Source organism: Tupaia chinensis, unplaced genomic scaffold (assembly GCF_000334495.1).
Source record: "Tupaia chinensis unplaced genomic scaffold, TupChi_1.0 Scaffold000041_1, whole genome shotgun sequence".
Taxonomy (NCBI): domain Eukaryota; kingdom Metazoa; phylum Chordata; class Mammalia; order Scandentia; family Tupaiidae; genus Tupaia; species Tupaia belangeri.
The window spans coordinates 1747229-1759626 of NW_006159496.1; the positions used below are offsets into that span (position 1 = coordinate 1747229).

General features: G+C 42.6%; 1 protein-coding gene across 1 annotated transcript in view; it reads right to left on the minus strand.

Moving 5' to 3' along the window:
• The window catches only part of LOC102486231 (sulfotransferase 1C4), a 45501-nt gene extending 33228 nt beyond the window's left edge, over positions 1 to 12273 (minus strand). Inside the window, 2 exon segments of the mRNA XM_006172272.3 lie at positions 2538 to 2663; positions 11960 to 12273. Of these exon segments, the coding sequence (XP_006172334.1) occupies positions 2538 to 2663; positions 11960 to 12101 (268 nt within the window). The 5' untranslated portion in view covers positions 12102 to 12273.
• Between the last annotated feature and the right edge of the window lie 125 nt (positions 12274 to 12398).

Genomic DNA, 12398 nt, shown 5'->3' on the forward strand with positions numbered 1-12398 from the left:
TGCTGCCACAAGAGGGCTCTCTCCTCAGTCTCTACCATCCCCACAGTCTCTAGTAGCTTTGCTTCCTGGCCCTGACTGGTGATTCTCCTCTCTTCTCTGCTCTAGTCTCTGGGGTGCTGACTCTACCAGCACAATCCACAGGCACCTGCTCCTTCCCCAAAGAGCTCACCAACCTCCCGGATGCTCACGCCAGAGACCTGGGGCCAACCCCCCACACCCATGTTCCATGATTACCGACTCCTTAGGTTGGCTGTAACCCCTTCTCTATTCCCGTGGCCCCCTGCACTAGCCCAGGCCAAACCACCCTCAGCCTAGTCCAGACATCACCACCACAGGTGTCTCGGCTTTCCTTGGCAGTCTCCCAACTACCCCTACTCCATCCCCACTGCTGCCTGGGTGTCCTTCCTGAATCACAGATGGGACTTCTCATAGAGGTAGGAGACTTCTGTTACTTTGCTGCCCTCCTAGAAAGGCCCAAAGTGGAGTCTGTCCCAAATCCAGTCCCTTGGAACCTGACTTGGGCGGCTACTCAGCAGTTTCTGCTGCCATCCAGTGAGGTGGGCTTGTGGCTTCCTGAGCAGAACACGAGCTTATGATGCACACACGTGACTGAAACATGCTTTCTGGTCGCTTGCCTGTGCCAGTTGCTCAGACTGTGCATGGATTCCCAGCTCAGGCATCACCGCCTGGATACATCACCTGAGTCCCCAGAGGCCATGTCTGCGTCAGGCGCCCCTGTGCCTATCTCTGTCACAACAGCTATCAGTAATGGCTCTGTGCGTCCTCAGACCTCAGAATGGTGGAGCCCTCGATCCACTCAGCGAGTGTGCAGGGGTGAGCTGGTTTCCTCCTCTACGGTGCCACTCTCCAGACTCTGCAGGGGAGCTGCTCAGATCTGCTTTGCAAGGGTGTCTGCTCTTGGCATCACAGAAGGACTGAGTCTGATCTTTGATGGTGCAACTGAATAGCTGCTAATGCTACTCAAGACATTGCGGCAGGGACTCAGTGTTCACCTTGGTACCCTTGAGAAGTTTACTTTGGTATCCAGTACAAGGAAATGTTACTTGGTGCTTATTCATCAAACAACCCCAATCTCTCTCTTAAGTGTAAGCCAGAATTCTAAGTCCAAGCATTAAAGGAGAAGTCTATGGAAGGGTGTTGAAGTCTTGCTTTCTGCTCTGACTTACCACAGAATTGATTTCTGGAGTCTCAGGAGTATTTTTGTTGCCTCTGAACAGTGCAGTTCTCCAATGTGGGCATGTGTCAGAACCACCCAGGGGCTTGAGAAAGCACGGGTTGCTGGGCCTCACTGCCAGGGTTCCCGACTCAGCAAGTGTTGGGTGGGGTCTAGGAATTTGCTTTCCTGAGAATTTCCCAGGTGATGGTGACATCACGGGTCTGGGTGTATCCTTTGAGAACTGTTGTCCAGGGAACTAAGAAAACCCATGGGGAGTCAACACTCTGGGCAGGTAGCTCAACTTTAGCACCTGGTGCTGAAGCAGCTGAGTTTGGCATTGGAAAATATAAGTAATTTATCCTGTTGAATTTGTTCTGTTTGGAACCAAAGAAGATAAATTCTGACTGATCGGTTTTTACCTGTGTGCCAGGCAATTACTCTGGGTTGGGACTTAGTATGACACACTGCTCTAAGGAGACCAGGCCTCATCCTGGAGCCCGACATCTGTGTTTAACGCCCCTCATATTCCCACATATCGCTACAATTGTCTTTTTTTTTTTCTTTTCCCTCTTGACTATGCTGAAAAAAAAAATCAGCCAATCTTATTAACAGCCCCCCTGGAATTTCTTTCCTGTGTATCTCCTGTGGTTAACCCTGCAACCCTGGGGTTAGGACATGGAGAGGGTCAATCACAGGTACTTACCAGAGTAGTTATCAGGAAGAACCCATTCCAGAAATGGGTGTTTAATGTATGTAGGTTTTTGCTTACATTTGTCAATATCCCCATCATGGACTATCATATCCACAATCTCCTGTGTCCATGTTGTCCCTGGTTGGCCACACAGAGGGGAGGGTAGAATGACAATATTTAGTTATCTGCTTCTCAGAGTGCCTTTCTTTCTTTCTTCTTTTTTTTTTTTAGAGATTTTTGGTATAGGTCACATGTGCTTGGTGGAGTGACAGCAAGACAGAAAGCAAGAAATTATGCCCCCCACACCCACACCCCCGGGGACATGGCCATACCACAATTCCTTTTCCTACAGTCTCCTCTTGAGATTTTGGCATGCACACATAGTCCCCACGTGAATTTCAAGGTTCTGTGTCTAGGACTCAAACTGTAGTCGGCCATGTGGAAGTTCAGCATCGTAACCATTACACCATCTGCTGGTCTCCTCAGAATGCATTGTGGAAGGCTGCATATTAGATCTTGCGCATGAACTTTTTCTCTTGATTATGTTGAAAAAAAAAAATCAGCTAATCTTACTAACTTCCCCCTGGAATTTCTTTCCTGTATGTTTCTCATGGGCGATCCTGTAATCCTGGGATGAGGACATGGAGAGGGTCAGTCACGGCTACTTACCAGAGAAGCTGTCAGGAAGAACCCATTCCAGAAGAGGGTGTTTAATGTATATAGGGTTTCGCTTACATTTGTCAATATCCCCATCATGGACTATCATATCCACAATCTCCTGTGTCCACGTTGTCCCTGGTTGACCACACAGAGGGGAGGGTGGAATGACAATATTCAGTTATCTGCTTCTCAGAGTGCCTTTCTTTCTTTCTTTCTTTCTTTCTTTCTTTCTTTCTTTCTTTCTTTCTTTCTTTCTTTCTTTCTTTCTTTCTCTTTCTTTTTCTTTCTTCTTCTTTTTTTTTTTTAAAGAGATTTTTGCTATAGTTGCATGTGCTTGGTGGAGAGACAGCGAGACAGAAGGCAAGAAATCTTGTCCCCCACCTCCCCACCCCCTCCGGGGACATGGCCATACCACAATCCCTTTTCCTCCAGTTTCCTCTTGGGAGTTTGGCATGCACACACATGGGCCCCACATGGATTTCAAGGTGCTGTGTCTGGGACTCAAACTGTAGTCGGCCATGTAGGAATTCAGCAGTGTATTGATTACCCACCCCATCTGCCGGTTCCTTCAGAGTGCGTTTCTTTCTCTTTTTAAATTTCTAAATTTTAATTTACACTTAATCACATGAATCTTTAGAGTGCACATTGCTTTTTCTGCATCAGCACCATGCCTATCAGTCAAGACAAAGGCATTACTATATACATTACCATCAGCAAATAGCTTTTTATTTTTAGGTTAATTAAATGTACTTCTCCCCTTCCCCTCCCTTCATTTCCCACCCTTCTATTACCCCTGTCCTTCCTATCTCTAGTATCTATCGTTGCCCTCCCTGACACCATACCTTCCAAACTTTCAGTGTCTGTTATACAGTGCAACAAATGGTGTATATTGAGTGGGGACTTACAGAGTCTGTCTTTCATAGTCTGGCTTGCTTCGCTGAGCATTAAGTCCTCCATATTTGCCCACTTCGTATCAAATGTCAGGGTCTCACATTTTTTTATGGCTGAGTAGTATTCCATGACATATGCTACAGTTTTTAAACCCTATCATCTATTTTTGGACATTTGGGTTGATTCCGTAATAATCGTAAATAATGCTACAATAAATGTGGATGTGCAAGTGCTTCTCTGACTGAGGGGTTTTATCCTTTGGGTAAATACCTAAAATTGGAATTACTGGGTGATACGGTAGTTCTATTTGCAGGTTTTTGAAGAATCTTCATACTGTTCTCCACAGTGGTTGTACTAATTTGCATTCCCACCAACCGTGTAGGAGAGTTCCCCTTTCACCACAGCCTCACCAGCACTTACCATTATTTATGTTCTTAATTTTAGCCTTTCTGACTTGGGTTAAGTGGTATCTCATTGTGGTTTTGATTTGCATTTTCCTCATGATAAAGAGATATTCAGCACATTTTCATATGTTTTTGGGCCGTTTGTGTGTCTTCTTTGGAAAATTGTCTGTTCAGCTCATTTTCTCATATTTTAGTCAGATTGATTATTTTTTTGTGAATAAACTTCTTGAGTTTCCTGTAGATTGTGGTTATTAGTCCCTTATATGAAGTATAGTGTGCAAATATATTCTCCCACTCTTAGGGTTGTCTTCTCACTCTATAGTTTCTTTTGCTCTGTAGAAGCTTCTCAGCCTAATATAGTCTCATTTGTCTAGTTTTGGAACTATTACCTGTGTTTTAGAGGTCTCCTTTAAGAAGTCTCTGCTTACTCCAAGATTTTCAAGACTTTTTCCTGTATTTTCCCCAAGTATTTTTAGTTTGAGGTTGTATGTTTAGATCCTCAATCCGTTTGGAGTTTATTTTTGTTAGTAGTGAGACATAAGGATCCAGTTTCATTCTTTGGCAGGTGGAAATTCAATTCTCCCAGCACCACTTGCTGAAACAATTTTCTTTTCCTCACTGGATTGTCTTGTGCCCTTTGTCAAGGATCAGTTGGCTGTATGTTTCGGGGCTTATTTGGGTGTTCTCAATTCTGTTCCATTGGTCTACCATTGGCCTCTATTTTTGTGACAATACAATGCTGTTTTAATTATCACAGCTTTGTAATATGTTTGAGGTTGGAAAATGAGATGCCTCTACTATATTCCCCCTACACAGTATTGCTTTGGTGATATGAAGCTTTTATGCTTTCAGACAAATTTTATGATTGGTTTTTCTATTTTTGTGAGGAATATCTCTGATAATTTGATTGGAATTGCATTAAGTTTGTGGATTAATTTGGGTAGGATTGACATCTTAATTGTGTTAAGTCTTCCAATCCAGGAACATGGAATGTTTTTCCACTTTTTTGTATCATTTTAAATTACTTTTTCTAGTGTTTCATCGTTTTCCTTGCAGAGGTCTTTGATGTCTTTGTTAAGGTTTATTCCTAGATACCTTACTGGTTTTGTGGCTATTGTAAATGGAATTTCTTTCTTTAATTCTGTCTCAGTTTGTGCATTGTTGGTGTACAAAAATGTTTTAGGTTTTTGTACATTGATTTTGTATCCTGTTACTTTACTATATTCATTTATCACTTCCAGGATTTTTTTTGTGTGTGTATTCTTTTGTTTTTATTTTATTTTATTTTATTTCTGGAGAGTTTTTTTTCACTATAGGGCACATGCGATCGCCAGAAAGACAGAGAGAGACAGAAAGTGAGAAATCACCCCCCAGGGGGGATGGCCATGCTGCAATCCCTTCTCCTCCATTCTCCTCTCAGGATCTTGGGCACACACGTTCCATGAGTACATATGCCACAGTTTTTAAACCCTATCATCTATTTTTGGACATTTGGGTTGATTCCGTAATAATCGTAAATAATGCTACAATAAATGTGGATGTGCAAGTGCTTCTCTGACTGAGGGGTTTTATCCTTTGGGTAAATACCTAAAATTGGAATTACTGGGTGATACGGTAGTTCTATTTGCAGGTTTTTGAAGAATCTTCATACTGTTCTCCACAGTGGTTGTACTAATTTGCATTCCCACCAACCGTGTAGGAGAGTTCCCCTTTCACCACAGCCTCACCAGCACTTACCATTATTTATGTTCTTAATTTTAGCCTTTCTGACTTGGGTTAAGTGGTATCTCATTGTGGTTTTGATTTGCATTTTCCTCATGATAAAGAGATATTCAGCACATTTTCATATGTTTTTGGGCCGTTTGTGTGTCTTCTTTGGAAAATTGTCTGTTCAGCTCATTTTCTCATATTTTAGTCAGGTTGATTATTTTTTTGTGAATAAACTTCTTGAGTTTCCTGTAGATTGTGGTTATTAGTCCCTTATATGAAGTATAGTGTGCAAATATATTCTCCCACTCTTAGGGTTGTCTTCTCACTCTATAGTTTCTTTTGCTCTGTAGAAGCTTCTCAGCCTAATATAGTCTCATTTGTCTAGTTTTGGAACTATTACCTGTGTTTTAGAGGTCTCCTTTAAGAAGTCTCTGCTTACTCCAAGATTTTCAAGACTTTTTCCTGTATTTTCCCCAAGTATTTTTAGTTTGAGGTTGTATGTTTAGATCCTCAATCCGTTTGGAGTTTATTTTTGTTAGTAGTGAGACATAAGGATCCAGTTTCATTCTTTGGCAGGTGGAAATTCAATTCTCCCAGCACCACTTGCTGAAACAATTTTCTTTTCCTCACTGGATTGTCTTGTGCCCTTTGTCAAGGATCAGTTGGCTGTATGTTTCGGGGCTTATTTGGGTGTTCTCAATTCTGTTCCATTGGTCTACCATTGGCCTCTATTTTTGTGACAATACAATGCTGTTTTAATTATCACAGCTTTGTAATATGTTTGAGGTTGGAAAATGAGATGCCTCTACTATATTCCCCCTACACAGTATTGCTTTGGTGATATGAAGCTTTTATGCTTTCAGACAAATTTTATGATTGGTTTTTCTATTTTTGTGAGGAATATCTCTGATAATTTGATTGGAATTGCATTAAGTTTGTGGATTAATTTGGGTAGGATTGACATCTTAATTGTGTTAAGTCTTCCAATCCAGGAACATGGAATGTTTTTCCACTTTTTTGTATCATTTTAAATTACTTTTTCTAGTGTTTCATCGTTTTCCTTGCAGAGGTCTTTGATGTCTTTGTTAAGGTTTATTCCTAGATACCTTACTGGTTTTGTGGCTATTGTAAATGGAATTTCTTTCTTTAATTCTGTCTCAGTTTGTGCATTGTTGGTGTACAAAAATGTTTTAGGTTTTTGTACATTGATTTTGTATCCTGTTACTTTACTATATTCATTTATCACTTCCAGGATTTTTTTTGTGTGTGTATTCTTTTGTTTTTATTTTATTTTATTTTATTTCTGGAGAGTTTTTTTTCACTATAGGGCACATGCGATCGCCAGAAAGACAGAGAGAGACAGAAAGTGAGAAATCACCCCCCAGGGGGGATGGCCATGCTGCAATCCCTTCTCCTCCATTCTCCTCTCAGGATCTTGGGCACACACGCACTCAAGCCTGGCGTGAGTTTAAGCCACTGAGTCCGGGACTCGAACCGATGTTGACTACATGGGAGTTCAGCAACGTAGTCATTACGCTAACTGCTGGTCCATGTGTGTGTTGGCCTCTGCCCCAGGGCTTAGGTCTAGCTGAATTATGATTAGAGGGCTGCTGGTGAGGAAAAGAAAGAGGACATGAATGAGAAAGGCCTTCCATCTTGAGAGGACCGGGGAATTGGAAAGAATGAGATAAAGAGACAGAGTAGAAGTGGACACAGGCAGCCTGAGCCTAGGTAGCCCAAGCAACTTGTGTCATAATTGAGCCGCTGCTTGAGCTGGTGCTTGAGCCACTATTTGAGCCACCCAGACAAACTGGGCCTCTTTATTCATAATATAAGGAGACATGACACATGCTAGGTCACAGACAATAAGCAGGTAACAAATCTATAAGGGCTTAGTCATATAGGGCCAGGTGTATCCCTTGGTGATAATCCCATTAAGAGAAAATCTCATTATCTTCTAATGAGAGAAAGCCAGTTTAAGGCTAAAGAATTTCTCCATAAGGCTTGCACCACCACACCCAGAGAAGGCTAAAGAACCTTTCAGATGCAGGGCAGGGATTGGACTTTGCCAGTTGGGGTTAAGATGTTTTTTGAAGTACATCAGATGTGTCTGTTGGAACGCCCCTAGTAATTTCCACCCTTGCTCTGTCTGCAGTGAAGGTCAAGGAAAGGACAAGTTACAAGGTTCTGCCAAAGCCCAAAAGGACAGGTGGTGTTTGCTCAGAGCATATCCCCACACCTCAGGTTCTCTCTCTAAACGTGTCCCCACATGTGTGGATTCTTTTGGATTTTTCTATGGATAGCATCATATCTTGTGGGAATACAGATAATTTCACTTCTTTTACTCTTTGAATGCCTTTTATTTGACTCTCTTGTTTAATTGCTTTGGCTAGCACTTACATCACTATGCTAGAAAGGAGTGGAGAAAGTGGGCAGCTTTGTCTTGTTCCAGTTTTTTAGTGGAAGAATTTTCAGCTTTTCCGCATTCAGTATGGTGTTAGCTATGGGGTTTTCATAGCTGGCTTTCATTGTGTGGAGTAATGTCCCTTCTGTGCCAATGTTGCTGAGAGTCTTAATCATGAAGGGGTGTTGTATTTTATTGAATGCTTTTTCTGCATCAATTGATATGATCATATGGTTTTTAATCTTTCCTTTTATTAATATAATGTACTACATTTTTTTTTTTCTTTTTCATGTGTTGAACCATCCTTGCATCCCTGGAAGAAAACCTACTTGGTCATGGTGTATGATCTTTTTAATATGTCGTCAAATATGATTTGCTAGTATCTCATTGAGAATTTTTGCATCTGTATTTATCAAGGATATGGGTCTGAAGGTCTTTTATTTTTTTTATTTTTGTCATGTCTTATCTGGTTTTAGAATTAAGAGGATGGGACTTCATAGCATGAATTTGGGGGGGCTCCTTCCTTTTGATTTTTTAGAAATAGCTGAAAGAGAATTAGGTTAAGTTCTTCAGTAAAATTTTTATACAATTAGGAAGTAAAGCCATCGGGACCTGGGCTGTCCCTTGATACGATATTATTTATTACTGATTAAATCTCATTTATTGTTAGGGGTCTATTCAGACTTCCTATTTCTTTGTGGTTCAATCTTGGTAAGTTATGCATGTCCATAAATTTGTCCACGCCATGTAGGATTTTTTTTGTTTCTTGGCGTATAGTCGCTCATAGTATTCTCTGATGATATTCTGAATTTATGTTACATCCATTGTCATAATGCCTGGTTCTTTGCTGATTTGATCTACCTGGTTCCTGCCTCTGTTCGTATTGATTAATCTAGCTAATGGTGTTCAATTTTGTACATCTTCTCAAAGAACCAGGTTTTGGTTTCATTTGTTTTCTGTATAGTTCTTTTACTCTCTATTTCACTTATTTCTTTTTTCCAGGAATGTTTTTTGTGTCTTATTTTTCTGATTGTTGTTTATCTAGTTCCTTGAGTTGTGTTGTTAGGTTGTTTTTCTGCCACCTTTCTGCTTTTTCTTGAGGGCATTAATTGCCCAGGGTTGGTGTACCAAAATTTCAAAGTTGCTCCCAAGCCCCAAGTGTGGACTCACTCAAGAAGCCTGCCCAGACCAGGTTCAAGTCTCCAGCAGGTTAGATGGGGCAAGCCCACACTGCCAGAGCACTGGGCAATGGAGTCCAAAGAGTTCCAAAGCTGCTCCCATGCCCCCAACACGGACTCACCTAAGAGGCCTGCCAAGATCAGGCTCCTCAGAGTGCATTTCTATTTAATCCTCCCTTATCTGTGTGATAGAAGTACAGACTGCAAATTCACCCCCGACTGTGCTTCGTGCCATAGAAACCAATGAGTAAGCAGCCACGTTATTAGGTGAAGCCACCCTTTTACCAGTTTGAGTCTGTGTATTGCGTTGCTCAGTTGTTAGTGCATATACTGAGGTCTCAGAGTCCCTACTCTGCACCGTGTGCTCCATACTGGGAGGTGCAGCTGGAGGAGGCCCAATCCCACCTGCAAGGAATTGAGAGTTGAACAAGGTGGGCAGGAAGGAGGCTGTTGGGCCACCAGGTGGTGTCTGTAGAGCTGGCTAGCTTTAGGATGCCTGCAAGCAGTGGGGGCTGTGAGAACCCACAGGAGAGGCTCTAATGACAGTCAAAATGTACCTCAGGTAAGAACCAAGGGCAAACAGGCACCTCCTCAGTGAAGGTGCAAGTTACAGAAGAAGACACATTGTAAAATTCTACAAAGCTTTATGAAAAGAAAGGATGGAGGTCTCCTAGAAACTTCTCTTCTGACACCCTAACTTCACGTTCATGAAATGAAAGGCAGAAGGCACAAGGTGTGGGGCAGGCGCTCGCGTGCCTTTTAGAGACATTGTGGGGTGACTAGAAACTGCCTTATTCACCGCCAAGAGATAATAGGAAAAGTGAGATGTGAGGAAAACGCCTAAAATAATATAAGATTATAGGTTGACCACCTCTATTCTGAACATCTGACTCCAAAATGCCCCAGAGTTCAACATTTTTGAGTACATGGCACAAGTGGAAAATTCTACACCTGATATCATGTGATGGGTTGCAGTCAAAACGCGGCAATACAGACATACTGCATACAATTTCCATAGAGCTGTGAGTTTAAGATGTGCATGGAACATAAATGAGGCCTGTCCCCAAGGTATCTTGTTGTATATATGCAGATATTTTAGAATCCCAAATATCTGAAATCTGAAACACCTCTGCAACCAGATAAGGGGTACTCAATCTGAATAAAGTACTGGGTCTCTCAGGGAATGCTCAGGGCTCAGAATAACCAGGTTTAAGAAAACACATGTCCAGACTCTCATCTTGCTCCTGGTCTGGATAGATGCTGCTGCTGCCTAGAGCAGGGAGTCCCAAGATACCAGGGAGACATTTACCTGACACCTCCTCACTCACCGTTATCAGGGGTCACAGCCTGAGTCCTGATGCCACAAAGGAAGCTTATCTAAGTTTTATTACCTATACTGTCATAGGAGGGCCTGAAGAATGTAAGTTTCTTCCCCTCCCACAGCAGCTCCTACACACGGCACTCTCTCAGCTACTCCATGATATTTCACATTTACTGGTAGCGCTGGACTGGGACAGGCAGAGTCGTCCCTAAGTGCATGCTCCTACCTTCCAAGTCCACACTGGGCATGCTGCCTACTTTCCCCCCTACCATGCACTTGAGTTCCCCTTACAAAAAAGCCCTTGTAAACAAAGCAAGGAGCCAGCTACACTGGCAGACCTTCCCCACTAACTGTTGAAGACCCCACAATAGGAGTAATGCGTAACCATTCCCAGTGCAATTGCCTCTTGGCAGCTTGTCCTCCTGAAAGTTTCCCAGTGTACTGGTCTATTAAAACTTCTGCTCTCATACTTTCCTTGGAGCTATGGCTTTGTTTACATCTGGTGGGTATCTAATCTTAGAGATCGGGGTGCAAGAAAGGAGGATCCCATTACAATGTCCCTCAGTCCCCAGTGCAGTCTGTGGGGTTTCAGGGCAGGTCCATACATTGGGCTCTCCTCCCCCTCTATCTTTGCCTCCTTTTCCTGAGACTCAGCTGCCTGTCCCACTGGGCCTCCTGAGCATTTGTTGGCGATTCCCTTACCTCTGACATTGGCTCAGAGCTGGGGCTGTGCTTGAGTATGCACCCCCTCCCACATTAACACCACAAGATTAGGGGCACTAGAACTTAAACATATTGATAATTGATAAGTGAAACTTTGATTGTAATCTTCAAGCAATGTATGTACAAACCAGTCCCTCCTCTTGATGACAGGGGATCTGCTCTGATCTGTAACTGATTATGAATGCTTTGTTCTTGACATCTATAACCTGCTCAATGACTGAAGGGACCATTCTCCAGCCCGCAGTAGAAGAGCCTCCTGCCCTGCTTCTGTAAGTAATAAACTCAAGTCTTCCCAGTTGCGTTCCTTGAGATAAGTAAGCAGGTTTGGGGCTTCCTTAGAGAAGATATTTAAATCTTACAGACCTCAGTAAAGCATAAGCCTGAGACTGGTTACGCTACACGCAGCAGAATTTTTGCCTGAAAAGGAGAGTTACAGTAAACAAACTATAAGGCTGTAAAGGATTATGGATTTTACAACAGGACCCCCCTTTTCTTACCAGTGTTCTTGAGCTCATGATGTAAATAAGAAAGTATGGCCAGTCTCCTGCATTAGTTTACGTGAACCAATGTAAAATTCGGACAACCTGGAACCTCCCCGATTCTGCCTGCTTTGTTCTATAATCCGTCCTTCTTGGTCGCATTTAGGTGAGCATGTTTCTGGGAAACTGGGGGTTTGTTCCTTCAGGAGATTTGTCCTAAACCATTTTTAAGTCACTTAGGATGCCTCAGCCTACTTTACAGATTGACAATGAGTTCTTTGGCTTCTCATAGCCTTCCTCCAACCACTCAAGCAATCTTACCTGCTTTGGGATATGTGGCAATGAAGAGATCGTCGGGCCTGGCCTGGAAGTGCCAGATTTCATCCCAGAGGGTGCACGAGGCTTTGGTTAACAAGATTCCCTTCATGTAATCCATTTCAATGGGCTGCTTTTGATTGCTCATCTCCAAGGCTATTGGAAAACTGTACTCTAAAATCAAACAAGAAAAATCAAAATGAGGGAGAAAAGTATTTAATTCAGTTGTCACTAGTTCTCCGAAGGAGCTTTAGACATGGAGCAGTGAAAGACTATGCAAGCTTGTGTGATTTGTGGAAGCTTTTGGCTGCAGTGGGCTGGGAAGGAACCGCCTCCACTTTGGGAGTGGTTGGGGTTGGGACCTGACATGCAGCACTGTTAACAGCAGCTGAGGCCCTGCAGTATCTAGCCTGTCACACCCTGGCTAGCACAATGTGGACAGCAT